A 24,321-nucleotide genomic window follows, 5' to 3' on the forward strand; every position below is an offset into this window, starting at 1 on the left:
TCCTCAGTGCCTCCTGCTAAGTGCCTCTTCAATTGGATGAATTTAGTACTTATTGGGAAACGCTGCGGGCATCGGGAATCCCAATCAGGAACGTCTACGGTCTGAATATTGAACCAAAGTAACCTTCTTGGCCATGGCTCCTCGCCCTCGCAGAGCTAGCCTTAGCACATACAAGCCGTCACTTGTGGCGCCAGGCGAGCTGTCAAGACTAACTCAACCAAGCACCTACTTAGTATGATCGAGCGACCTGAGGCAGATTTTGAAGTACAATCTGAGAGCAGATCTCAAGATGAACAGTTGTTGTCAAACCAGACCTCTGGCAGCTATGAAGCAGCTAGAAAGTACCCCGCATGAAAGCTTATGTTCCCTCCTTGATGTAGCATCCGGCCATGCTTTCAATTATGTTATGACGGTGCCTGGATTGAGAACCTTGAAGCGACATTCCACCATGGCAAGGCGTGTATGTCTGTGGCCGTATCAAGAAGAATTGAGTCATAAGTGTGTAATGAAAATATTCTTTATAGAACGTATTTATTGCTGCTGAGCAAGGTACTATCGAGTACTGAGTAAGCTCTCACCCTACTAAATATAGCAACCCCTATACTAGCTCTTTGCGCCACGTGGTAATTGTCAGGTAACCTGGCGAGAACCTGGTCACACATCCTGGCGATTAGCTCATTCTGTGGTGGGTTCACTAAAATAGGAAGTATTGGTGAGAACTAAGTACGGTAGTTGGGCTTCACTAACGTTACTGAGCGATAATTTTCCAGGCTATCGTAAGCATGAAGTCGCCTTTTGTCATGCCATAGTGCTTTAGTCATTGTCCAAGTTCTCATACATATAATGTAGCACATACAATCGTCACTGCATTGAGATTTACTGCCTCTAGCTTTGCAAGCTATAGTATCAACATTACCTGCCTTCAGGACTTGCCGACCACTGTCACTATGTCATCGCTCGCTACATCACTCGGCCTCCGAGCCGCAAGCGCTGCATCACCAGCTTCCAATTGGGGGCCAGCGCTCTTGAGTTGGCAATTCTTATTCGCATACGGCCTCATGTCTTCGCGGACGCTGAAGCAATGGTACGGCCTTGATCACAACTCTTCGCCGAGACAGGACTTAGCCAAATACGGCGACTCGGCGGTCCGCTCCGGAAAAATCACCCAAAAGCAGTTGGACATGCTCAGGCGTAACGAAGCAGCGCATGCAAATTCAGTTGAAAACTATACCCTGTTCGCCGTCGCCATGGGATTCGCCACTTTCGCAGGAGTCGAAACCCACTTGATCAACCGTGCGGGGTTGCTGTATGTCAGCATACGTATCTTGTACGGAGCTGTCTATATCTTCATCGATCACGATCTGTACAGTCAAGTCAGAGGCATTACCTGGTGGACGGGTAACATCAGCTGTCTCTGGTTACTCTATAGGGCTGGAGCAAAGCTGAACGGAGCATAGTGGACTAGCTACAGATATATCAGACCAATATGCTGAGGGGCAATCCAGATCATACAACAATAGCCGGAACTCAGTAGCCGAGCAAGCATTACCCTGCGGTGTCATTGGTGCTAGAGATTTTAGATATAAGACAGCTCTTTTCAAGCGCCACAATGTTAAACGATAGCAGGTTGGTGCAACTTAATACTACATTATAGTCTCGCCGCACTACAGTATCGTGCTTTGATATATTGTTTCATTTTGAGATTCAGTGAAATTCTTCAAGCCCCTAGTCTCTAGAGCTGTCAATGCCAAGATGCCATGGCCATCAACAGATGCATGCTCTATTATAGCCTAATAAAAATGATACGAAATGTAACGTTAAGGTGAGCCAAAACGTCGCCGTAATTATTGGTGGATTTATGATCTCCATTTTCAAAGTTGGACATCGGATTATTACTATATTATAGAACATTTACCTTTCGTACTCGCAGCAGACTTTCCTTCGATCACCCCCAAGCACCATAGCTTTTCTTCGGACGTATCGCATACATATTCCCTAGCCAATAGCAAACAGGATCTCACCAACATGAAGGTAGCCGTCAGAGATTTACACGCCTTCCTCGACTTCATCAACCTCCGTGCCTCAAGCAGTGCAACTATTATCGAGGCTTCGGCTACACTTGTCCTCCCAAGCACTCCTAACCCCGTCATAGGTAATGTCGCCCTGTGGAGCGGCCTCCAACTAGACTCAGACTTCATCCAAGGGGTCTCAGAGAACGCCCCAGCTGGCTTAGGTTACTGTGCCAATCCTGCCGCGAACTGGTGCAACTTTGCATATGCCCTCGCCCCCAGTGCGCAGAATGGCACAACAATGGTTGCTGCTCCTGGATCCAAAGTTCGGACGCATTGTATGCCCCTCGTCCATGCAGCTCTTTAGAAACTGGAAATTGACGTTAGCCATAGACAAGCTTAATCCGTCAACAAGTCTGTGGGATCAGGATGTTTACGTAAACGATCAGTTGGTATCAACTGTATCTACAAGTATGTCACCTATGTAACACGGATTTATCTCAAGACGAAGAACTGACAGTTTCCGTACAGGTAAAGGACAGAAGGGAAAGATATTTTACGTTTCCGTAGATTGTGTAGCTTCTCCTTGTTCCGCCGCCCCAGCACACAGTAAGATCTTTGCTCTTCAAGTTGCTCCTGACGCGGATCATGCGCACGAAATCTAACCTGTTGATTTTAGGCTGGGAAGATATCTCAATTGTCTTGAGCGCCGCGAATCCGAAATTCAAACCATCCGGGAGCTGGAATTTCGGGGCGACTGGTGGTCAAATGTCTAGTTCGGACGGTGGAAAGACTTGGGCATTTACAACGGTCAACATCCCTACTTCATTAAAATAGACTTTAGCAGTTAAATATTGTGCGTCTTCCTATAAATGTTATTAGTTTTAATAAATAAAGATGCTAAAAAAGCTATCATGAAGTGAATCTAAAAGCCCTGAGCATCATCACCTGTCCTATGGCTTCCCTCTCGTTATGCTAATACTAATTGCCCCTTTTCGAATTGTAGCCTTACCTAGGTAGGGAAACCTGGTTCGATAACCCTTTCTCTCAGCTACGCACCTGTTACGATTTCACCGAGGTAGGCTCTCTGTCGACTAGAACCACCTAAGTACGCACCACCCTCTCCTACCTCTCCAGTAACTATATCCAACCTCCCTCATATTACTAGACCATGCACTCTACGAAGTACACCACATCGCTTCCATAGACTATTTTATGAAGCCGCTCTTTCATCTGATTGGTTGGTCTGGTGGTCTAGTGGTATGATTCTCGCTTAGGGTTCACCCGAAAGCAATTCTGCGAGAGGTCCCGGGTTCAATCCCCGGCCAGACCCGTCCTGCTTGGGTTGAAGCAATTCAACCTATGGCAAGTCTTCATGGCGCAGTTGGCTAGCGCGTTGGTCTCATATGGTTATCAATTCATATGATCCGGTCTAAGGCCGGGCTATCCAGAGGTCGTGAGTTCGAGCCTCACTGAGGACATCCTTTTTGCTGATTCGATGTATAAAGCGCAATCATAGTTATTATATATAAGTGTTACGTTGAAACAGCACTATAGCTACCGACTGATAGGTCTATAAACATCTACACCGCTAGTGTATATATGTAGTAGGTAGGAAAAGAGGTAACTTAACCTATATATTTAAAATAGTTCTATAGCTTTTATTTACCTTACATTCCTTATTCAATTCCTTTTCGCCCATAGAAACAGTAAGAAAAGGAATCAAGCAAGAAGTAATGATTCATATATATATTAAGCATAATGTTAAATGGAGGAGCTCAAGGATAGATAGGTACATTAATCATATGGAGTACGAAGGCTTCCGTATCTTATATTGCAAAAAAGGATAGTAAGTGGCCTGAACATGATCTAACAAGCGTTTATTAACACAGGACGTCTGTCACGCGCTTAATCATACTCAGCTTGCTACGGTAACAGTGTATCATCCCTGCAAATCCACACTAAGCACAGGGTTCCATATTATCCATATAGACTTGGGTCGGCATATTAGCAGTCGAGTAAGTGAATTCCTTGTCCTCTATCTCATGTCTCTTCGGCACTCCGGTGCATTTTGGCCCACTGGGGGTCGTAGGCTTCGTTACCCTACATCACCGTCAAACACAAGCAAGAAAGTGCGTGAGTGCTGTGAAAGGGAACAGTCAAATAGTGAATATGCTCGAGAACCGGGTGGTTCTGTGCTTGTGTGGTGTTGTTTACAAGGCCGTAGTATTCAGGTAGTCTCGAGGTAGAATCCGCAGACAAGATGGTCCCTACTATGTAGGCCAATACACAAAAACAGACAAACTTCTTATCTTCCTTTTCTCTGTGCGTTCGAATACCATGTGGGGCTTCATGAACCATGTAAAGGTGTCTACAAATTTGGCTTAGAAGTTGGGGCTCAGAAGCAAATTAGTTGTTACTCCTATGATGTAGGTTAATATGAATCCTGCATTCAAAACCTTAGTTCCATTACTATGAGGCACAAATACCCTGTCAGCATCTTTCTGGCCTGGCATAAAAGTGCAATAAATGCATAATACTACCGGTAGGATGCTGTCATGGCTTGGTAACAGGAAGCGTCAATTTCAAGGCCAGCGAGCTCAAATCCATATACGCATCGCGTGATTCGGAATGACAAACAACTTGCCGGCAGGCTATGATCATCATCCGTAAACAGACAATAATTGATGTTTGCTTTTCCAGATAACCCTTCTCTTCATCGCAAGCCCTTTAAATGGACGCTGAGGCAAGTGCGCAGTTTGTTGCCTCTCCGCCTTTTCCGTCATTCAGTGGCAGCTGCTGAATGCAATACCTCCTCCTAACCATTTGGAGAACCCCTGCTGTGATCAATATATTTTACTCTAAAAACAGGCTTGGACGTAGATCATACAGTGCCTATCATTGTCGTATTGTGGCTGTCAACCTTTGCTGTAGTAGGGAATCGTGCGTTTCTACGCTACAATGGCTGAGCCTGCAATTGGTCCGGGGTTGAAGTTTTTTTCCCCTTGTAGTACTGCAGTATCTCTGCGGTACGTTGCTCATGATTCTCGACTAAACACAGATCAGCCCCAAACTCAAAGTTTCATCTCAGTTGAGATGCTTTATGAGCCGCTGCTGCCTAGTTCAGGGAGTATAATACTTATAGACATCGGAGGAACTTTGGGATTGAGATGGAAACTAGCCTGCTCTAGTATAGCAAATTATGCGAAGCCCACTAATCTACTTTTAGCTAGTGCAGTCGTTAAGAGAGTTGCAATGCCTCCCCTGGAATGGACGCGGCCGTTGTGAATGGAAGATAATAATTACTTTTGTTGTTTCGGGTGTGTGTATAGTGTGTATCTCATGTGATTAGATGCATATCTCGACTGTGAGCAGGGGTAGGAGTTCGTTGTTATTAGCCCTTCTGGTAGCTTCTCTCTGTTGGTGCTAGCATTTCTAAGTGTGTGGTTGGAGAACTCGGCTTCTTAGGATTACCAAGGGTGACTCTAAGTGTGTGGTTGGAGAACTCGGCTTCTTAGGATTACCAAGGGTGACGTGTGCCATAGACTTCTTCTAGATTGATGGCGCGCTCTGCCTAGCTGGGCCAGTTTGTTTGCCCCTTGTGCCCAGCTCATCGCACAACATTCTCCAACTTTGACTGGGCTTGTATGTAAGGCTGGACTGGGGCAGAAGCATCCTGTGGGAGCACGGACACTTAGAGCTCGAACTATGCCGGAGCCCTTCGTATACAGTATCCTCATGCGTGTCCCTAGTCATCGATCATTTGAGCTACATATGCACACCACTGTCCATTTGTGTGATCGAGGAGGCTGTGTAATAGTTCTAGTTCTTCTTGTTGGAAACGCATATGGGGGTGCCCTGTCGCAGCCACCTGGTATATGTTGAGTATGTATAGATCTGTATACTAACCTAAAGCCCTACAGTGGCATGGGCTGATTATTTAGATACCTGGCGCAGATCAAGATGCCGATACTCTGTATATTGTACTATGATCTACACTGCCGCTGGCCAAGAATGACGCCGTACCAGTACATTATACAAGTAGATATAATCGTCAGTACCTCCACAATTAATGCTTATTTCCGACAAATGTATGAACTGCAGTATCTTACAAGCTGGGAGCTAGTAGCCTCGGCGTGCTGAGTGATGATGGTGAGCAACCATGGTCAACGGTTCGGACTCCGAGATATTTTCGCATTGGCAACGAGGGACATGAGCCGTGGAGTCATCAGTAAATTCTCTGGCCGTCATCTGAGAGTCCGACAACAATGTCGTGCAACAAGACTTAGGTAAGGTAGGCAAGTAAGTTGGCGCCGCCGTCAGGCTGTGTCCTGATACTGTATTATCTTTAGTGTACATGCCCAAGTAAGATATGCTACAGTAAGTAGGGTATCATAAGGGTGTGGATCTCGCATCCCTTAATTCGGGTTGTCTAATTGTGAATTTGTTCTCATGATTACCTTCCTGGGGCAACGCATATTTGTACCTAACGTGCATCTTTAATTAAGTCAGCAACCCGCCCTCAACGTGCTTATACAGGTACTTGACGTGTACAAGCTGTAATCACCTCGGTTGGCGTCTCCATGAACTTGACGGCTTTGGCATAGTGTATATGCAAGTTTTCTGATGCGAGGTAGGATGCAGTAGGGTCAGTTTAGGCTGTACCTGGCAGTATTCCCCCATCAAGCCCACAGCTCTGCCCACAGAACATGGGTATACCTTAGCGTACCGCAAAACCTAGGTTAGGTATTGATCTACCATGTACTGAAGCGGCCCGGTTGATGGGCGAGAGCCTCCAACAAGATGGAAAGTTCATGGCCAGTTTTGGAGGGCTGCAATTTGCCTGTCTGTTCCTTCATATGTAGGTTTGTATTGACTTCATTTCACCCCCAATAGTGGCCACTACATTATACGAGCCATGATGGATTATCGTCCGCATTCAGGCCATGCAGCATGTCTTCCTCGAAACGAGTGTAATATCAACCCCCCGAGCTCAAGACTAAGTAGCCTTATTCTGATTGATAACCCCAGCCAGATAGGTATTGTTTGCTATGGGTAGTTCATGAATGCTACCTCTCCTGTGTCTCTCTAGGGTATTTGCAGATCATCGACCGAGACAGGTAAGCCTCTCGTAGACTTACCAACATCCCACTATGATGTAAGCGGACAGATCTCATTCTATCTACAGTCACGATAGAGCCCCGTACCCAGACTACTATTACCCTTAACGTATAAGGTTAAAATGCTGCAATTGTTTATCATGGGTATAGACCGTTGCTTCAGTCCTCAGCACTCTCAACGTTTACACTATAAAGGCTCCTGCATCGAAGATCGCGCGCTAACTTAAGAGGAACGAGGGACTTGGGACGTTGCTTGATTTACAGGCGCCGATGAAAGTGTAAAATCCCACGCTTTTGCTTTCCTTGCGCTGAGTTACACCTGCAGCTACTCCTAGCTCCTCATAGTTACTCTCTGACTCACTCATCAAACTATGTGTTATCTTGTTTGCGCGATGATGGTAAACAAACTGAATAAGACTGCTAGGTAGAAAGCTGAAATGCCAGAGACAATCCAACGTGCAAGCCATGGGAGTGTGGTGATCACAAAGAGCGGCGAGTGCCTATCAGCCTACTTGACCAGTGATAAATTCAAAGAGAGGCCAGAGCCCTGTTGACTTCTAGTCGGGCTCTCCGGCAAGGTTGGGAAGACTGCAATCATCCCTGGCCAACATTTACAGACTCGCCAACTGTTGGGCTAATGTAGATTGAGGGGGGTACGGATGTGGCATGGCATCCCCCTCCTCCCTGGACTCCCCGTGAGCAGAGCTGGGGACAAATCTGGCGCCGGCTACCGATACGCCTAGGTGAGGAGATCCCGCAATTAAGTCATACTTGTTATATCACCGCTCGTCCATTATAATTCCAGTCCCCCAGTGCTGACAAGGGTCCCCTCGTGTGTCATAGTAGTGCGCCCTATCTAGCGCCTGCGGTTTTATGGTGGCGGCAAGCCTAGGGTCGATCAACTGTAAGTCATTCAGTGAGTGAGGCGTTGTAGCTCTTGGCGGCGCTGAAGTTTCACGTTCAAGGTGTAATCTGAGATCAATCCTACCGTAAACTAACTAGTCGTGATGTCTGTTGCTAACTCGTCTACTCCCCCGTCCTTTCTTTCATCTCTTGTGCGTGTGCGAGTATAGCCAATGTAAAAGCCGTATTGACTTGTGGACAGGGCCATTCGAATCTGAGAGAATGTCGCCCACGAGTGTCCCCCTGCGGTGTCTGTGGCCCGTGATCCTTCTTCGTGCCCTGCTAGTATTCTACGACTGTGACTCTCGGGAGGGCCAGTCGTTGAATGAGATGAATATACTTGCCCAGACTGCTTCCATCTTGTACTGTCTAGTCTTAATTACCAAAAAGGCTGGTCTGTCACAAAATTTCACCCTTTTTTTCATTATATAGCATACCTTTCGAGAGACCACGCTTGAGTATAAACCTACTACTGAGAAGACTAGTAAGCCCGTGTATGTGCCATCTGGTTCGTCTACTAAGCGTGCTGGGGCGATTGGGCACAGTAGGCTTTGTCTGTAATGTTATGCAGATGCAAGAAACTTGCAGCTTAAGATTAGTGGGCTTTCGTCTCTGACGAGCTCCCTGTTCTTGGAAGCTTCGATACTACCCAAAAGAGGTGTCGGGAGGAAACGCATTGCCATGCACAATAGTGGATGTATTTCTAAACATCCCTTCAGTATCTTTGAGACAACACTTTGTCATGAGAGGTGTGACTGCTTTCCAGGCCATCCATCATTGTGGCCACGGCGGCGTAGGTCTACACATTCTTGAGCTCGGTACCAGAAGTCAACCGGAACTGCTCGGGCGCACAGAGTGCTGGCGAATCGTGTGATTGCATGATTTGATCGAGTTTCGGGCTTTTCACTAACTTGTTCAAGCTGTAGACAATCTCACTTGAAGAGAGAAATGTAGCAGTGCAAAGATTTCATGCCTTTTTAGTAGGTACCTTGCATGTAACTCGGTATGCGCCCCAGAAAAAGTTTCCTTCTGACGTGGCATCCCATCTGAGGGCTGTGCCCACAAACTGGCGATCCCCTGTTCGGGCATTGTAACCTGAGAGAGCGGTAGATAGGTAGCAAACAAACGATAAACCGTTTCTCCGCGTCGAAAGTCGTCTGCTGCGGGCGATAGCCTCTGACGACAGATAGGATCCGACCCCTGGTGAAGCGCCATGCATAAGCCAGGCTCTCTCTTAGATGAGCAACGATACTGCATTTGCTGAAACAGCTGATCTTTCACACAAACGTGCCTCATATCAATGGTTGAGGTGTATGGAATTTTCTTGGTTGGGAATGTGACTTTGGCTACACGCTCAGATAACCTTACTACTACTCCTGTGCTCATTACACCTAGTACAGGCAGTGGTCGCTATGGCTAGCTACGACAGTACTCGTAGGTATAGAATTTGGGTGCTACTATTGTATTTCTGCGCGTACTTGTACGCACACGTGATGGGAACGAATGCTGCATCTGTGGGTATTCTAGGGCCAATATATAGGGAGCCATGTTCCTCGAGGCGCCATCAGTAAAGCTTAAAACCGGCTGAAATATCAGCAATGGGAAATTTAGCAGCTCAGGCTAGTGATTGGTAGCCTGGCTATCTTACATTGCAGCACAATGGCCAGCAGTGTGTACTGTAAGGAGCTCTCGCATGGATCCATGATTCTCTTGGCTCACCATGTAATTATGCTTTGGAGTGATAGATTGCTCACAGAGATATTATGAATTGTAAGCGTTCTGAGTGCTAGGCCCCAATGACTACTACTATAGTGAAGCTTAGGGATTGGGCAGTGGAGATGTGCTGTTACCCTGCACTAGATGGGGTTTTCCATCTTGAGCTGTGTCGGTAGGTAGGTTGTGGCGTAATCTGTTGGGTGCTTCCTGTCCTGTAATCCTGTAATGATTGACTCGGTAAAAGCAACATTGATGACAGCTCCTTGTCAAAAACGCCTTCTCAAAGAGTTCTTACCAAAGATCTCGCCGTGGCATATACATGGTGACTCGTTCTTCGGATTATCTGTGATCAGATGTGCTGGCGAAACATGGCCTGACCTGCCGTCCTCTTGCCGATTGACTCTCAGCTCTTGCGGTGCCGTTCTAAGATGTTATCAATTTGCCAAGACCTAATCTTTTCTAATTGTGTTCACTTGTCTTGCGGGTTTCAAACTACTATCATTGTCCTCTTCCATTATTATGTGCTCAACTTGGGTTATGAGTATTCACAATCCTAGTGTTGTTCACGCCTGTGACTGCCAGTAGACTGTCAATAATTACTTGAGAAGCCCGCACTGCGTCAGCGTTGGACCCCGCCTAATCTGGAGAACTTACCAAGATCGGATCAAAATGCAACGCTGGTTGCGTAGAGAGCTTTGCGGTTAACGCTCCAGCTAGCAGTGCTTCTGACGCCTTACATGCCAATTCAATACAAGAGCATTAGCCGGTCGTACAAGTCAAGGATTCTCGTTTCTAATCTGTATATTTTGTAAGGTATTGCTCACCCTCTAACTTTAGAATGACACGGGCCTAACGCACGACGCAGCCCGCTATTGATATAAGGTAAAATATGTACAACCTACAGGCCCGCTAACAAGACCAAACCACAGTCTACTCATATTTGCGATACCTATCTCCCTTGCTCAGTGCGGTGTAGGCCGGGCGCTGCGATGCGTATGAGGCGGTGAGGATGACAAACATGACTGAATATTGAATCTCTAATATTATTCGCAGGGCAGGATACTCTTGTTTCAACCGTGACGCAATTCATCAATTTCTCTCCCTTCTGGGACTGGTACAAAGCCAGTTGTTCAACGTTGCTTACGCGCGGTTAGATGAGTCAGGACGAGGTGAGGGAAAGCAACGGCAAACGTGAAACAAGACCAAGGACCGCCTTTTGGACCTCCTTCCACTCCAATTCTTTCGTTGGCTTGGGTTATGTAACAACTGTAGCAGCGGTACCGAACCTCATATTCGGCAGTGAAGGGTTGGGGAACGACTGACCCATGGACGCCACCCGCCAAACTTGTATGCAAGATATATATTGCCGTAGTCACCTACGAAGTAGGATCAGACTGCCTGAGGCTGTTTGCTTTAACTTGTTCCAGGGTCTAAATGAACACTGACAACGTTGAAAGACATTTGTGGCAACCCGGGTACGACTAGTATCGTCTTACGGCTGAATCCGGGCTTCCGTGATAGGCAAGGGGACTGACTGCACAAGCTGTTATACCAGATACCTAGATCATAATGCGAAGATGTACGTATCCTCATTCGTTTAGATAACCCTGCTGTCTGCTTGCAACGAAGTGGCTGTAAGCAGCGATACTAGGCGAACCATAGCATTAGTAGTCAGCTATAAGTAACTAACTTAACCGACTATGTTTTTCTTCCATCCCTTGTACGGTTTATAACTCTCAGTATATTAGTATAATAGTATGCCTTATTTATAACTTAGAACACACATGAACCTGGGCCCTGGTCAAGAACCTGCATCAGGTGCCAGCGCCCATTGTAGTCCTCTCAACTAGAACCGTATACCAACAGCCTTCCAAGAACTAAGTCTTGCGGAGCGATCACCTACTATCTAGTCTGATGTGCCCGGGGATTCATTTCGCTCCGACTTCCCTCTACCCCTGCCGATTTGGTGCGATACTAGTGTATTGTAAATCCCTGGGGCAATACGGTAGGTTAGCAGCTCGCAGCTGTTGGCTAGGCGAGGGGTTGCGAAGATAAAGCTGCGCCCCCCTGTATTCTACTAGTGGTGTACGGAGTACTGTAGTAGGAATATGCTGCGCCTAGTGTAGAGGTCGGCACGGGAATCATAGTCCCCTGCTCTACCAAATCACGATAGACAGACGTGTACACGGCTATTACCAGTATGTTGAGCAAAAGTAGTTAGACTTGATGTTCACCGAAGAAAGTGGAGTGCTTGGTAAATGAAGAAACAAACCACCCAACCTATACTGGACACAACTATACCTACGAATGTACTCGAGTCTACGATTTCAAGCTAGGTATCACAACCACCTCTGTTTGGTTAGAACGCAAGACTTCGGTAAGGGCTTTGCGTAGACGTCAGAACTTGCTCCGTAGTCCTGACGCACGTCAAGAATATGATACCGGTATTGTAGACTTCCCTTGCTTGAACAGCAGTATCTAGTTGGCGAGGTATGTTAAGGAAGATTAAGAAAGATACATCTACTTGGCAAACCATCAGAACATCCACTTGCAGGTATACATGAAAGCTGGCTGGAAGAAGGATACCCTCCCTACCACTGACTAGAACAAGTGGTTGATCTGGCAAATGGGTGCAAGGGCAAGGATGACTACCTAGCCGCTTCGAAAGCAACCTGCGAGCTGGGCTGAACTGGAGCTACTGTTGGACTTCGTGCTGCCGAACCGCGAGCAACACGGCTCGATCCTTGAGCCGAGACAAACCTTTTTTGCACATTCGTTTATCAAGCAGGCACAATGATGGCCTGACAGACCCATCCCTTGATAACCCTATCTTAGGATCGAGACTGGATGCAACTTAGATTGGTTAATCAGCGATTCTTCTTGGTACAAGGTTCTGTCACATACTCATATCCACGACCCGTTGCATCTCGTAACCCCAGTCCATCCTTCACCCAACCCAGGATTAGCCTGCGCGCGATACCTTGTCGGAAACTTACATTCGGCACGCCCCTACCCAGATCCTGGTGTCCCACCCCCAATTACCTTAACATAGGTACATAGTACATGTTCTTCATATGCGCTACCTCCGAGCTCTGCTCCGAGTGAAGATGTATTAGACTCGATGGCATAAGCATGACATCTCTTAAGTTACGGTACCTTTACGCAGTATCTATGCGTGTGTGGGTGAGTGGGTGGGACCATGCGTATGTGCAGGGTACCGTACGTACATGACATCGTGCATTAACGAGTGAATGCGAACGAAAATGTCGGCTTAGAAGACTAGAGAGCACCCTAAAGACTGTATGTTACCTGATGGACGCGAGTGAGAAGGTCAAGATTTGGTGATTTGAGCATGATCCAAGGAATAGTAGCGGCATGAAGTACTGAGTCTACATAAAGCTTTGGACGGACCCGAGCCTATCAGAAGCCAACATCAGCTGTGATCTAGGCACTCTGCTTCCTTACATCGGCAACGGAGTCTGCACATGATGTATAGTACTTACTCCCTTGGCATGCTGTGTAGGCCACCTGCAAACTGGGATCCCTCCAACCCCTGTCCTGACCTCTCTCGCGGTGCTGACAGGCCTCGCACGACGGCGTGTGTGCACAAGCGCGGCCCCGGGTTAGGCACATTGGTATGCGCGGGGCAGAGGTGGCCATCTAGCCATCTAGCCATTAAACAATGTAACAAAAATCCGACGAGTCCAAGAGTTGGAACTGTCTTTGGTCTTTGGCACCGCAACCACCACCCTTACTGCAAAATGTTTGCACGCTTCGAAGCAAAATAAACTACTAGAGTATATAAAGTCGTCTAAGTCCCCGTCTAGCTATTCGTCTCTACACAGTCGTGTCTTTTCTGATTTGCTCAAACAACCTCAACAGTACCAAGCTGTACGTCACTACCCTCCAGAACGCACCGGTCCAGCACACACGAACTCCCAGCACCGCCTACCTTCTCTTCTTTCGCATGACCCGCCAGGTAGAATATCTCTACAACATTATCCAGTTATCATTGTTTTCTCGTCCCATTTGCACTGAGCCTATCTCCCCTTCTCTTCCGTGCTCATTGTTTTACTTGATCTTTGTATCCGGCCTCGACGCTCCGCAAATTTTATACTCGCCATTATGTCTGAGCCAAGGTCAGACGTCGCTACTCAAGGTAGCAATGGGTATGTATGCTACAAGTGCTAGCTCCCTTTATTCTTTGCAACTTGGCACACTAGGAGTATACGAGTAGCGGGCGATGGTTGTTTTCGTTTAGTATGTATTTCAAGACCTGACATGACGTCTAGAAAATCGAACCACAAAAAGCGGCGAGAGTCTGATATTCTGCGCGAGGAACGACTTCGGGCATACGTTGAAGACAGGACGTTTTCAGTCAGCGCTCGAGAGGCTGGGCTGGACAACACATCGCGGGCACGGTCGGGGTCGGAGGTGAGGCGGGAGTACCGCCCCCTATTCACATCGGTCGGAAGGCTAGGCAGTGATCAAAGTAGTGAGCGATTGATTTAGTCGACTTTCGTATGCTGGATGTATGAAGCTAACACGAAGATTAGGAACCAATGGCTCTTCCACTCCGGGAAGACCATAAGAGGTTGGCATCTAATGCCAATGAAGGTGGGCAGACGGTGCTACCACCTTCACAACTTACATGGCACATGGCTGCCAGGTATCTCGAGCATGCTTGTTTGATCGAGTTGTGATAACGACAGCACATTTCGCGCGCCTCCCAGCTCACTATTCTGCGGCGCCGACATCGGTGGCTCGGTTGGGTTCCATCGTCGAAACAAATCGGCGCTAACCCCAATCGGGATTCGGATGTGCAGGATTGAGGCATTGACAGGTCAATCAAGGAACAGTTGTCTTGGAATGGCTCTGGAGAAGGGATTATTGTATCCGGCATCATCGGTTTCTTCTTCAAGACGATTCTTCAGTGTCGTCTCTTTCTCTCGTTGCCTGTTGCTTTCATCTTTCCTCTTCTTCTGTCTTTCTGTTTTGGTTATATGGGAAACACGTGAGGTCATACGAGCGACGAGTGTTCCAGTCTGTTTTCTTCCGTTTTATTTACTTTGGTTCAAGTATGGAATGGCCATGTTCATTACAGGGTTGTCATGGTGGGTTAACATGATATTGATGTGATAATGGGAAAAGGAAAAGCATAATAGCGGTGTATCGAATGGGTGTGTTTGGGTTGTTTTTTTGGCTTTCATATTAGCATTTTAATGGGATACCTTACTCGTGATGGCATTTCAAGCGGGACTGCTGCTATCTCACACTCCAAAGTGCGGTATGTCATTCTCAGACATTTGCTGACAAGATTATAGCAAGGGTCAATTAACAAATAATGCTGGTGTTGGTTCGACTGATAAACCCGGTTGTACGATGACTTGGTTGAATGGGCTGGGCATAGGTTTCGACTTGACCATGCAGTTCTCCTTGATAAGAAACTCGGATTTTGACAATGGTTTGATGTTATCTGGGATCGATGGAGGCGTTCAACGAAAATGGAACCCCTTTATTACACGCAAAGGGGAGATACGTGAATAAGATACAAGGAAGCAGCCAAGGGCATTTGCTTCCGTGTTTCTCCGATGCCTAGACGTCTGATGATTATGAGAATCAAGAGAGAGAAAATAGATGAGGCTTATTCCAGAAATCTTAGGCTGACATATATGCAAAAGATGCGACGCGTTTGGTGGCGATGACACGAAGTCCAATTAAAGCCGCCCATACAAACCCCTCGCCCGGGCGCATTAACCTTTTCCCAGCCACTCACAAGCCTCGAGCCATGTATCACGTGCCACCCTTCTTAGCACACCTGGCCCCAATTATACCCGAACCTTAACGCATCGTCGGTTAACATGTCTCTCGGCTAAGCACAGCCCGCCAACAAGGGTAGTCCCGACACACGATTGTTCAGGGAATCGTTGCGGAGAGAGACGATATGACGTGTTCTGTTCTCTCGATCTATACCGCCGAGCAAGTGCCCAGCCATCCAGGAGAAATGCCTATTCACCAATGCCAATGATCACGAGAATTCTCTCCTCGTCATCCCTCCCTCCTCCCTGCAAGTCTTGCTCACGTCCCATGCTCCCCGCGAGATAGTTACATAGCTCGCATAATAGCTGCATCAATACTACTATTCATATTTCGTTCTGTCCATGGAGATCCAAGACTTCTCCAAATTTTGCTACTCCAAAACCGGAGACCACGACCGCATAGATTCAGGGGGAGACTATGCGGAGTAAACGGAGGAATCCCAACTACTTCGCACTTTGCTGCACCGAATAGCATGGATCGACACTTCCTGCCCACATGTACAAGGGCTGATTGACCCATTGTTTAAAGATTAGCCTAATTAATGCTGTCTTTCTAGAACCCATCTCTTGGGATGGCCGAGACTAGTCTTATTATATGCATGCCTGCCGTCCGACGATGAGGGGAATAGGGATGTATATACAGTCCTTATGTCTCGCCTCATGGTGACCCTAGTGGCTTACGGCTTCACCACTCGTGAACGAACATGCGTGGGACTTTATTTCTTACTCCGCTCTGCTTCGGCCTCGTCGCTGCGGAGGACGGTCTGGACGCTTGGCTGAGATACGCCCGGCTTCCAGACAACATTGTCCGCCAAGTTGAGATCCCAACTAGCATAGTTTCTCTCAACAGCACAGCGACAAGCCCTGTCTACGTCGCCGGCCAGGAACTCCATAATGGCATCAAGGGCATACTAGGGAGAAATCTCGATGTGGCTCACCAAATTCACAATAGTAAATCAATCGTTGTCGGAACGGTCAGTGCCTTCACGGCAACTGGTGGGAAGACGGACGCCCCGGCGCTCGAGGAGGACGGCTTTTGGCTGAACACCAAAGACAAGACTATTCAGATCTTGGGACAGAATGAACGAGGCGCACTATATGGTGTTTTCGAATACCTATCTATGCTCGCACAGGGAAACTTGACCAAGGTCGCCTATGCTACGAATCCTAGCGCATCGATCCGCTGGGTGAATCAATGGGACAACATGGACGGCACCATTGAGCGCGGATACGCGGGCTTGTCAATCTTCTTCAAGAACAACAAGATCGTCGCAAACACCACGCGAATCGCCGAGTACGCGCGCCTCCTTGCCTCCATCCGAGTCAATGGAGTAGTTGTGAACAACGTCAACGCGAACCCCATCCTCTTGAGTGAAGAGAACATGGCCGGGCTAGGGAGAATCGCTGACGCGATGCGGCCATGGGGCGTGCAAGTAGGAATCTCGCTGAACTTCGCCTCTCCGCAGACCTTGGGCGGACTGAAGACTTTCGACCCTCTCGATAAGTCCGTAGTCGCGTGGTGGCATGACCAGACGGACAAGCTATACAAGCATGTCCCTGACATGGTAGGGTATCTCGTGAAGGCCAACAGCGAAGGCCAGCCCGGCCCTCTCACTTACAACCGCACCCTCGCAGATGGCGCCAACCTCTTCGCGAAGGCCGTGAAACCGTACGGCGGTATCGTCATGTTTCGCGCGTTTGTGTACGATAGCCAAAACCTCAGAGAGGCAAACTGGAAAGACGATCGGGCTAATGCTGCCGTCGAGTTTTTCGAGGGTCTCGATGAGAAATTTGATGATAATGTCGTCGTTCAGGTCAAGTATGGACCTATCGATTTCCAAGTCCGCGAGCCTGTTTCACCCCTCTTTGCGCACCTACAGCAGACGGCCTCAGCCATCGAGCTACAGATTACGCAGGAATATCTAGGACAGCAGTGCCACCTCGTTTACCTCCCACCTATGTGGAAGACGATCCTGGATTTTGACCTGCGCGTTGACGGGGAGAAGTCTGTTGTTGGCGAGGACATCTTATCTGGAAAGCGCTTCAACAAGACGCTTTCGGGCTACGCTGCAGTTGTGAATGTAGGGCAGAACATGACGTGGCTCGGCACGCACCTGGCCATGTCAAATCTTTACGCATACGGACGGATAGCATGGGACCCGAAGACAGACGAAGTAGCAGTGCTCCAAGACTGGACACGTCTTACATATGGACTCGACAGAAAGGTGATAGACACTATCACGGAGATCTCACTGCAGTCATGGCCGGCGTACGAGAACTACACCGGCAACCTAGGCGTCCAGACCCTCACGGACATCACGTACAATCACTACGGCGCGAATCCGCAGTCGATGGACAACAACCCGTGGGGCCAGTGGACGCGAGCAGACAGCGACAGCATCGGCATGGACAGGACAGTGTGGAACGGAACGGGGTATTCAGGCCAGTACCCATCCGAAATCGCCGCGACCTACGAGAGCATCGCGACGACGCCCGACGACCTACTCCTCTGGTTCCACCACGTGCCGTACACACACGTCCTCAAGAGCGGCAAGACGGTCATCCAGCACTTCTACGACGCGCACTACGCCGGGGCCGAAGCAGCAGCTTCGTTCCCGTCGAAATGGGCGAGTCTAAAGGGTCTGATCGACGCGCAGCGGTACAAGGAGATGCTCTTCCGACTGGAATACCAAGCCGGCCACGCCATCGTCTGGCGGGACTCGATCGCGCAGTTCTACAACAACATCTCTGGTATCCCCGACGTCGCCAACCGAGTAGGGAATCACCCCTGGCGCGTCGAAGCAGAAGACATGACGCTGCGCAACTACAAGGTCACGGGCGTGAACCCCTTCCAAGCGGCCTCGGGGTACCGCATCGTGCAGACGACGGACAATTCGACCGCGGCATCCGTGCAGACGACGCTGGATTACCCTGCCGGTACATACGACCTCGCGGTCGCGTACTACGATTTATACGAGGGCGAGGCCGAGTACCAACTGTTCCTTAATGGCAAGAGTCTGGGCGCCTGGGTAGGTGATCTGGAGCACAAGTTAGGGTATACGCTTACGCGCGGCATCGACGCACATTCCGCGACGCGCGTGACTTTCAAAAACGTGCGCATTGAGAAGGGCGATGTCGTGCGTATCGAGACAGGTATGTTTGTTCCCTCTTCACCTTGGGAGTCACATTTATTCTTCTTCGCACTCTACCTGCTTTGTAGAAGGGCGTATTTTCTTCATGGAGCGGATACGGTGTCTTGCAGAGCGCCTCGTTTTCATATCATCTAGAAGAACACGTACTAACTCTAGTGAATCATAGTGCCTAATGGTCGGGAGACAGCACCGTTGGATTACATAGCCCTCCTACCGGCTGGAGTCATTGATTAGCGATGTGTATCTTTATTCGATGCCAGGCTAGTTGCTGGAACATACATAGATGAAGAGACCTATGTATAACTCATATCTTGCTGTCTTTCGTAATCTGCATGTCGAAATGGTAGTAAGCGCGCCACCAGAACGGTTTCCTCTGGGATAAGACCCCGGCAGCTTATTTCCAATTTAAAATTCAAAAGGCCAAAGGATAGAAAAATGTTCTAGTCTGCTATGCATGCTATCATCGATGATTAAATATGCTACCTAAGCTTACCCCTAAGCTTATCCCGTGGATGCATGCCGGACTGCTCAACAACCAATGCAGCTACCATATTCCAAAGCCAATAACATCATGCAACCCAACCAATGCGGTGTATGATTCCCGTTTAGCAATATATGCGAGAAATATTTTCTTTGTCGTTATCGATGGGCATATACAGTTCCACGAGCTGCCAAAACCCGTGTGGCGGCTCGTTAGGTGCCCTTCTATATTCTTCCCTTCGGAATATTCCAAGCCCAGAAGAGTATCGTCGTAGCCAAGTCTCCAAGCTTGAAAGTTATTCAATTTTAATAACACCGCCATCGGTGATTAACCGGCGTTTCTTGGCGGCAAGTTCTATATAAATCGACTGAGATCGTTTGCGATGTATCTCGCCGTCCGATACATCAGTAGATTCGCTAGTAGCTGGGGTGAACGTTCCCAGTGAACATGGCGTAGACATCGTCAAGACTTCTTCGGAACTATCCGTGTACGTCATGTCCAAGGTCGTAAGGGTCTGAGGCTGCATGTTTGCACCAAGGTCCTCATCCAGCAGCGTTCCTATCCAGGCTTCCCTTATTGCCAAGCCTAAAACTAGCGCAACATGTCTAGATACGCTGTTCCCAATGACTTTATATTGATCGGCACGGTTGCCAACGATTACTTCATGGTCTAGGAACCCTTGAGCGCGACGGGCCTCCATAATCGTCATTGGTCGGTTTTGCTCCCAGTGGTTGATTCGCCCAATTCGTGCGTCGGTCGGCGCGCACGTGGTAGAAAGAGTACCAACAAGCCCATTTGGGTCTACTCTTCCCCATCCTTTCGAATAGATCTTAGTTCTTTCCTTGCCCTCTTCTGGAAATAAGAGACGTTCTGTTGCCGTCATGACCCCATTCCCCTGTTTCCATGCCTCGACAAAATTCATCTTGTAAGGATGTGTTGGTATATACTGGAGCTGCAATCGCATCTGTGGTGTATAACCCATTGAAAGTCGATGATCGGGATATCCAACACAGTAATCTGCCTTGGCATCCTGCACATCTGGTAGGTCCCCTACAGCCTCTTTTATAGAGATAAATTTGAAGGGAGTAGGAACTGTTTTCCGGCTGTCGAATGGGCGACCACAGGACATTTCACCAAGCTTCTGGAGCTGGGTTTTTTCAGGATGAGAGTGTGACGCGTTTGGAGCCTTCGGCGTGCGAAGGCCCGGGGCTGTAAAAGTAAGAAATACTCTGCTCCTACTTTGAGCAGACCCGAACGACCACGCGTCAAGGAAGAAGACCTGTACTTGATACCCTAGTCCGACTAAGGCACATACCAATTGAGAAAAGACGCAAGAGTGCCGAAGAGAACTGGTATTGACCATAGTGGGGACATTTTCAAGGACGCCATAGAGGGGGCGGTAGAGTTCAACAAACGAGGCAAAGGAAGCAACTAGCGATTGATCTAGTCAAACACCCAAGTTAGCCAGTGTTCTGTATCCAAGAAAAATTCGCAAAAGATTCATAGTAGGTATAAGAGAAAGAGCACTGCAACAGATGAAGTAGAAAATGTCCGAGGAATGCCTACTCTTTCGCTGACGGTCCGTCGTCTTGTCGACCGTTAATAAGGAAAATCCAGGACACTATGGTTTGTCAAAATTAGCAACATTCTTTCAGCTAGAATAAACGGCGAGCTAAGGAACCCTCTCTGGTGCTCTTGAAACACATCCTTCCACACAAGACGGAGTCCTTGCCTCCACAAGGGGCTATTGCAAACGAGAAATGAAGTAGCTTACTGGGGACCCAGCAGATATAAACTCGACTTCTCCAGGTGCAGGCACCTTCGGATCACCGCTCAAGGCATGAGCCAGCAACTCATCGACAGAGCCTAGAAACGGTGCACAACGCTCATGGTCAGCATTTGCCATATACGAGTGAATTGCTCCTTCCCATAAGTCGTTGCACCAACGCATCTCCACGGCATCCCCATCCTCAATCCCACGACCAAAATTGCCACCACCACAAAAGAGATCTAGGCCTCGGAGTTTTGGCGTTTTGTTATGGCTAAAGCCTTGGCGGAATAATTCTGAATGCGTGTGACCCAAGGGGCGGTACTCTGTGACACCTTCTACCTGTACCTGTTTATGCGTGATAAAGAATGCGTCACCACTTCCGTTACGGTTATAAGGCGGCGGAATCTCTTCGTCTACTTCAAACGCCCTTACAATAAATCGTCGGTCAATCCTTTTTGTGTTTATATCAACAAAATGCTCCGAGTAAACTAGCTCATTTGGCGGCGCTGAGCGGGCATCTTTATCCACATCCTTTCGTCGCCATAACCGTCGCATCCGAGCATACTGAGGATCTTGGAGATAATATTCAATGACGAACGTCTCTAGCTGCATACTATTTGTCGCGACCAATACAGTATCGCCGACCACATATGACTGATGTGGTTCCTGTGAAAATGCAGTCTCATCGTCGCATACGAAGTGCTCCTTGCGAAGTGACATCCACCTGCAATCGCTTGCGACATAAGTCTGGCGCACGAAGAACTCTGCAGAAGTCGAAGGGCTACCAAACCACTCTACTTCATGAGTAGAAATGACTTCGTGTCCCTGGACCTTTGCTATTTGGTGGTGACATGTGCAGTTATCTGAAAGGAACAGCTCGTTTGACCAGGGATATTTCATCACTGAACAAGGTGTGTCGATCGGCTGGTAGAGCCATAGTACGTCAAACGATCGCTTTCCGTAAGGCTTTATGTGGACTTTCTGGACGAGACCAAACCAATGGTACTCTGTATCAGAGTGCTTCGACGACTCCCGTTTCCATTCCGTGTCTGTAGTGGCGTTGTTGTCAGGCAGCGTAGAAATAACATCGCCAGGCCTGATACTCTCAATGAGCTTAGTCTTATCTTTATAACTCTGTGCCGTACTACGAGGACCTCCAGGTTGAGTGAACGAAGGCTGAGATGACTGGGACTGTCGAACAAACTCGATCTTCTTGGCTTCAGCAGAAACGCACGCCTGCCTCGATTCCAGCATCCCGCCAAAGACCATGTGAGAGAATAGGTTATAAACATAAGGCGTGACAATCGTCTTCGATATCCCAGCTAGCTTGTGAGGACTAAAGTTCGGTTGGTAGTAATCAAGAGTCCTCACTTCCTTCCAGATATGATGCCAAGATGTAATTTCTGGATCGAGGCCATGAGCTTCTTCCCAGATATAATCGATGCTTGCAGAAACAGCCACTCGGAAGTCTATGTTGCGATTGCCAGCGTGCCATTTCGCGAACACCGTGGAGGATCCGTGCATCGACTTCAACCAGGTGCTGAACTTGGACTTAAAGTCGCTGAGGGTGACACGATGGTTGTGATCCCGGCAATGCTCGCAGTAGTCGATAACATGTTTCGAGAGGTCTACTATCCATAAGAATGGAAGATGGAATCTTCGATACTCCGGCGCAGGCACACCTAGCTTGTAGTATATCTTCCTGCCCAAAGCATCATTGAGCTTAGACAGAACCCAGATCTGGTCGCCAACAGTGTGGTTGGATTCACCATAGTTACCTACGGGTAACTTGGAGAATGGAACTCTGCGAAGGTAAAACCTAGTGTCCCCATGTCCCAAAATACCATCGAAATACATGCACTGAACGCTTCGGGAGATAAGGTGTTGAAGAGGGCGAAGCTCATTGTGGAAATAGCTGGTGTCAATGTATATGGAAAAGCAGGTCAAGTCAAACTCGATGTAGTCATCACTGCTGCCATCAGTGCTGTCCGTGTCCAGTAACTCGAGAAGGGAAGTGACGGCATGCCTCTCCTTCGCCTCTGGAGCTGGGGGCACAAAACCCTGGAAATGAGAGGCCGGTACAGTCAAGGTTGAGGAAGGTAGTGAAACAACCACATTCCCGTTTACTATGCCGTTGGAATTGGTGTCCACTGAGGTTTCCAGCTTGGAGATGGAGGGAGGTGACTGGGCCTCCATCTGGAGTTTCGCAAGTACGGAAACCACCAGAGAGAGCGCGGGTTCCAATGTGGGATTCTATTTTAACTAACTCGGCATGAGAAGAGATATCTGAGAAGATGGGGAGGGCCAAGCATACTATTTTAGGCGCATAGGGTGAGTGAAACAAAATTTCCAGCGGTTGTTAGAGTGAGTTCCTTGAAGAAAAGTTGTAGGCGGTAGGCTCCAATGCATCCATCCTATTCTTTTAGACTTGGGGCTGTGGCACATAGACACAACAACCAACGGCACAACACAAGTACTGGCAGATGTGTACCAAATCAACCTCACTTGGCTGAACGGCGGGAGACAACGCAGAGCGAGACGGACGTGTCGTTCTTAGTTGCCCGGATACGTGTGTGATGTGCCGTGTTAGCCCCCTCACCTACAGATATCCTCAGATATGTGCAAAAACGCACACGTCCCGTGTCCTTTCAGTTCCAAGGTTTCCAAAGACTATGGTATCGGGCTGGGAGGTTGCACGATAGCTCCTCTCCTCTGGGTAGCAGGCGAGTGAAGGTGAAGAGGGCGGCACCCGGGATACGGTACAGGGAAAACAGAAGACAGTGGACCCTTGCTACATCTGGGAATGGCGTTAAGACGCCAAAGGGAATTGGCCAATTGGCGGGCGTTAGTTTCGCGTCAGTGGGGTTCACTCAACGCCAATTTTCCATATATGGTAAGGGCAAGGGGCCTGCCTAAAGCAACCATTGGAACCCTCACGTGGCACATCTCTGCGCATGTAAAATGCAGGCCACCTAGGTTGGCCGCACATGCACACTACGTTGGCCGCACATCCACTCCATTTGAACTAAAGTAGCCACATTATACAAATAGCATATAATTTATACTGTAGGCCAAATTTTAGCAATATACTATAGCTTATAAATATATTATAGAATATTAATAATACCTTTATAAAGATAAGGCATTTTACTTTAAATATTATAATATTTATAATTATTAATAATTTATATTATAGTAAAGGTATTTTATAATTATATAAATAAATTTATTAAAGAAATATAATTAATATTAAATCTTTTATTTATTATTATTTAAAAATAAGGCTAAATTATTTAAAATATTAATAATGGCGTTATTGTTATTGTTATTATTATTATTATTATTATTAT

At 47.8% G+C, this 24,321-nt stretch overlaps 4 protein-coding genes and 2 non-coding genes across 6 annotated transcripts; 5 read left to right on the plus strand and 1 right to left on the minus strand.

The window, feature by feature from the left end:
* Window positions 1-755: 755 nt before the first annotated feature.
* F5B22DRAFT_606090 (uncharacterized protein) lies at window positions 756-1,647 on the plus strand. Its single transcript, XM_047974898.1, has one exon. The coding sequence runs from the start codon at window positions 948-950 to the stop codon at window positions 1,455-1,457; it is 510 nt and encodes a 169-aa protein (XP_047831171.1). The 5' UTR covers window positions 756-947; the 3' UTR covers window positions 1,458-1,647.
* On the plus strand, window positions 1,648-2,919 carry F5B22DRAFT_606091 (uncharacterized protein). Its single transcript, XM_047974899.1, has 5 exons — window positions 1,648-1,822; window positions 1,934-2,347; window positions 2,403-2,480; window positions 2,541-2,618; window positions 2,689-2,919. Exons 2-5 carry the CDS (start codon window positions 2,026-2,028, stop codon window positions 2,844-2,846), a joined length of 636 nt encoding a protein of 211 aa, XP_047831172.1. The 5' UTR covers window positions 1,648-1,822; window positions 1,934-2,025; the 3' UTR covers window positions 2,847-2,919.
* A 333-nt stretch (window positions 2,920-3,252) lies between these two features.
* Window positions 3,253-3,342, plus strand: F5B22DRAFT_t101. The gene has a single exon. It is a non-coding gene; the product is annotated as a tRNA-Pro (tRNA).
* Window positions 3,343-3,378: 36 nt separating this feature from the next.
* On the plus strand, window positions 3,379-3,490 carry F5B22DRAFT_t102. Its single transcript has one exon. It is a non-coding gene; the product is annotated as a tRNA-Met (tRNA).
* Window positions 3,491-16,179: 12,689 nt separating this feature from the next.
* Window positions 16,180-19,074, plus strand: F5B22DRAFT_145731 (glycoside hydrolase superfamily). Its single transcript, XM_047969079.1, has 2 exons — window positions 16,180-18,720; window positions 18,886-19,074. Exons 1-2 carry the CDS (start codon window positions 16,272-16,274, stop codon window positions 18,951-18,953), a joined length of 2,517 nt encoding a protein of 838 aa, XP_047831173.1. The 5' UTR covers window positions 16,180-16,271; the 3' UTR covers window positions 18,954-19,074.
* Window positions 19,075-19,484: 410 nt separating this feature from the next.
* On the minus strand, window positions 19,485-23,393 carry F5B22DRAFT_145854 (S-adenosyl-L-methionine-dependent methyltransferase). The gene is made up of 3 exons (XM_047969081.1): window positions 20,975-23,393; window positions 20,767-20,821; window positions 19,485-20,643 (listed from the first exon to the last, which is right to left on the minus strand). The coding sequence occupies exons 1-3, from the start codon at window positions 23,165-23,167 to the stop codon at window positions 19,496-19,498; spliced, it is 3,396 nt and encodes a 1,131-aa protein (XP_047831174.1). The 5' UTR covers window positions 23,168-23,393; the 3' UTR covers window positions 19,485-19,495.
* Between the last annotated feature and the right edge of the window lie 928 nt (window positions 23,394-24,321).

Source organism: Xylaria bambusicola, assembly GCF_022495145.1.
Source record: "Xylaria bambusicola strain CBS 139988 unplaced genomic scaffold F5B22scaffold_19, whole genome shotgun sequence".
Taxonomy (NCBI): Eukaryota; Fungi; Ascomycota; class Sordariomycetes; order Xylariales; family Xylariaceae; genus Xylaria; species Xylaria bambusicola.

Bases quoted from the DNA above. Each gene is read 5' to 3' on its own strand.
- F5B22DRAFT_145854 (XM_047969081.1), bottom strand. From the start codon at position 23,167: ATGGAGGCCCAGTCACCTCCCTCCATCTCCAAGCTGGAAACCTCAGTG. The intron at 20,822-20,974 runs GTAAGCTACTTC...GACAAACCATAG, and splicing joins TTATATCTGCTGGGTCCCCA to TGTCCTGGATTTTCCTTATT. The intron at 20,644-20,766 runs GTAGGCATTCCT...GTGTTTGACTAG, and splicing joins GACGGACCGTCAGCGAAAGA to ATCAATCGCTAGTTGCTTCC.
- F5B22DRAFT_145731 (XM_047969079.1), top strand. From the start codon at position 16,272: ATGCGTGGGACTTTATTTCTTACTCCGCTCTGCTTCGGCCTCGTCGCT. The intron at 18,721-18,885 runs GTATGTTTGTTC...AGTGAATCATAG, and splicing joins TGTCGTGCGTATCGAGACAG to TGCCTAATGGTCGGGAGACA.
- F5B22DRAFT_606090 (XM_047974898.1), top strand. From the start codon at position 948: ATGTCATCGCTCGCTACATCACTCGGCCTCCGAGCCGCAAGCGCTGCA.
- F5B22DRAFT_606091 (XM_047974899.1), top strand. From the start codon at position 2,026: ATGAAGGTAGCCGTCAGAGATTTACACGCCTTCCTCGACTTCATCAAC. The intron at 2,481-2,540 runs GTATGTCACCTA...GTTTCCGTACAG, and splicing joins GGTATCAACTGTATCTACAA to GTAAAGGACAGAAGGGAAAG. The intron at 2,619-2,688 runs GTAAGATCTTTG...TGTTGATTTTAG, and splicing joins TTCCGCCGCCCCAGCACACA to GCTGGGAAGATATCTCAATT.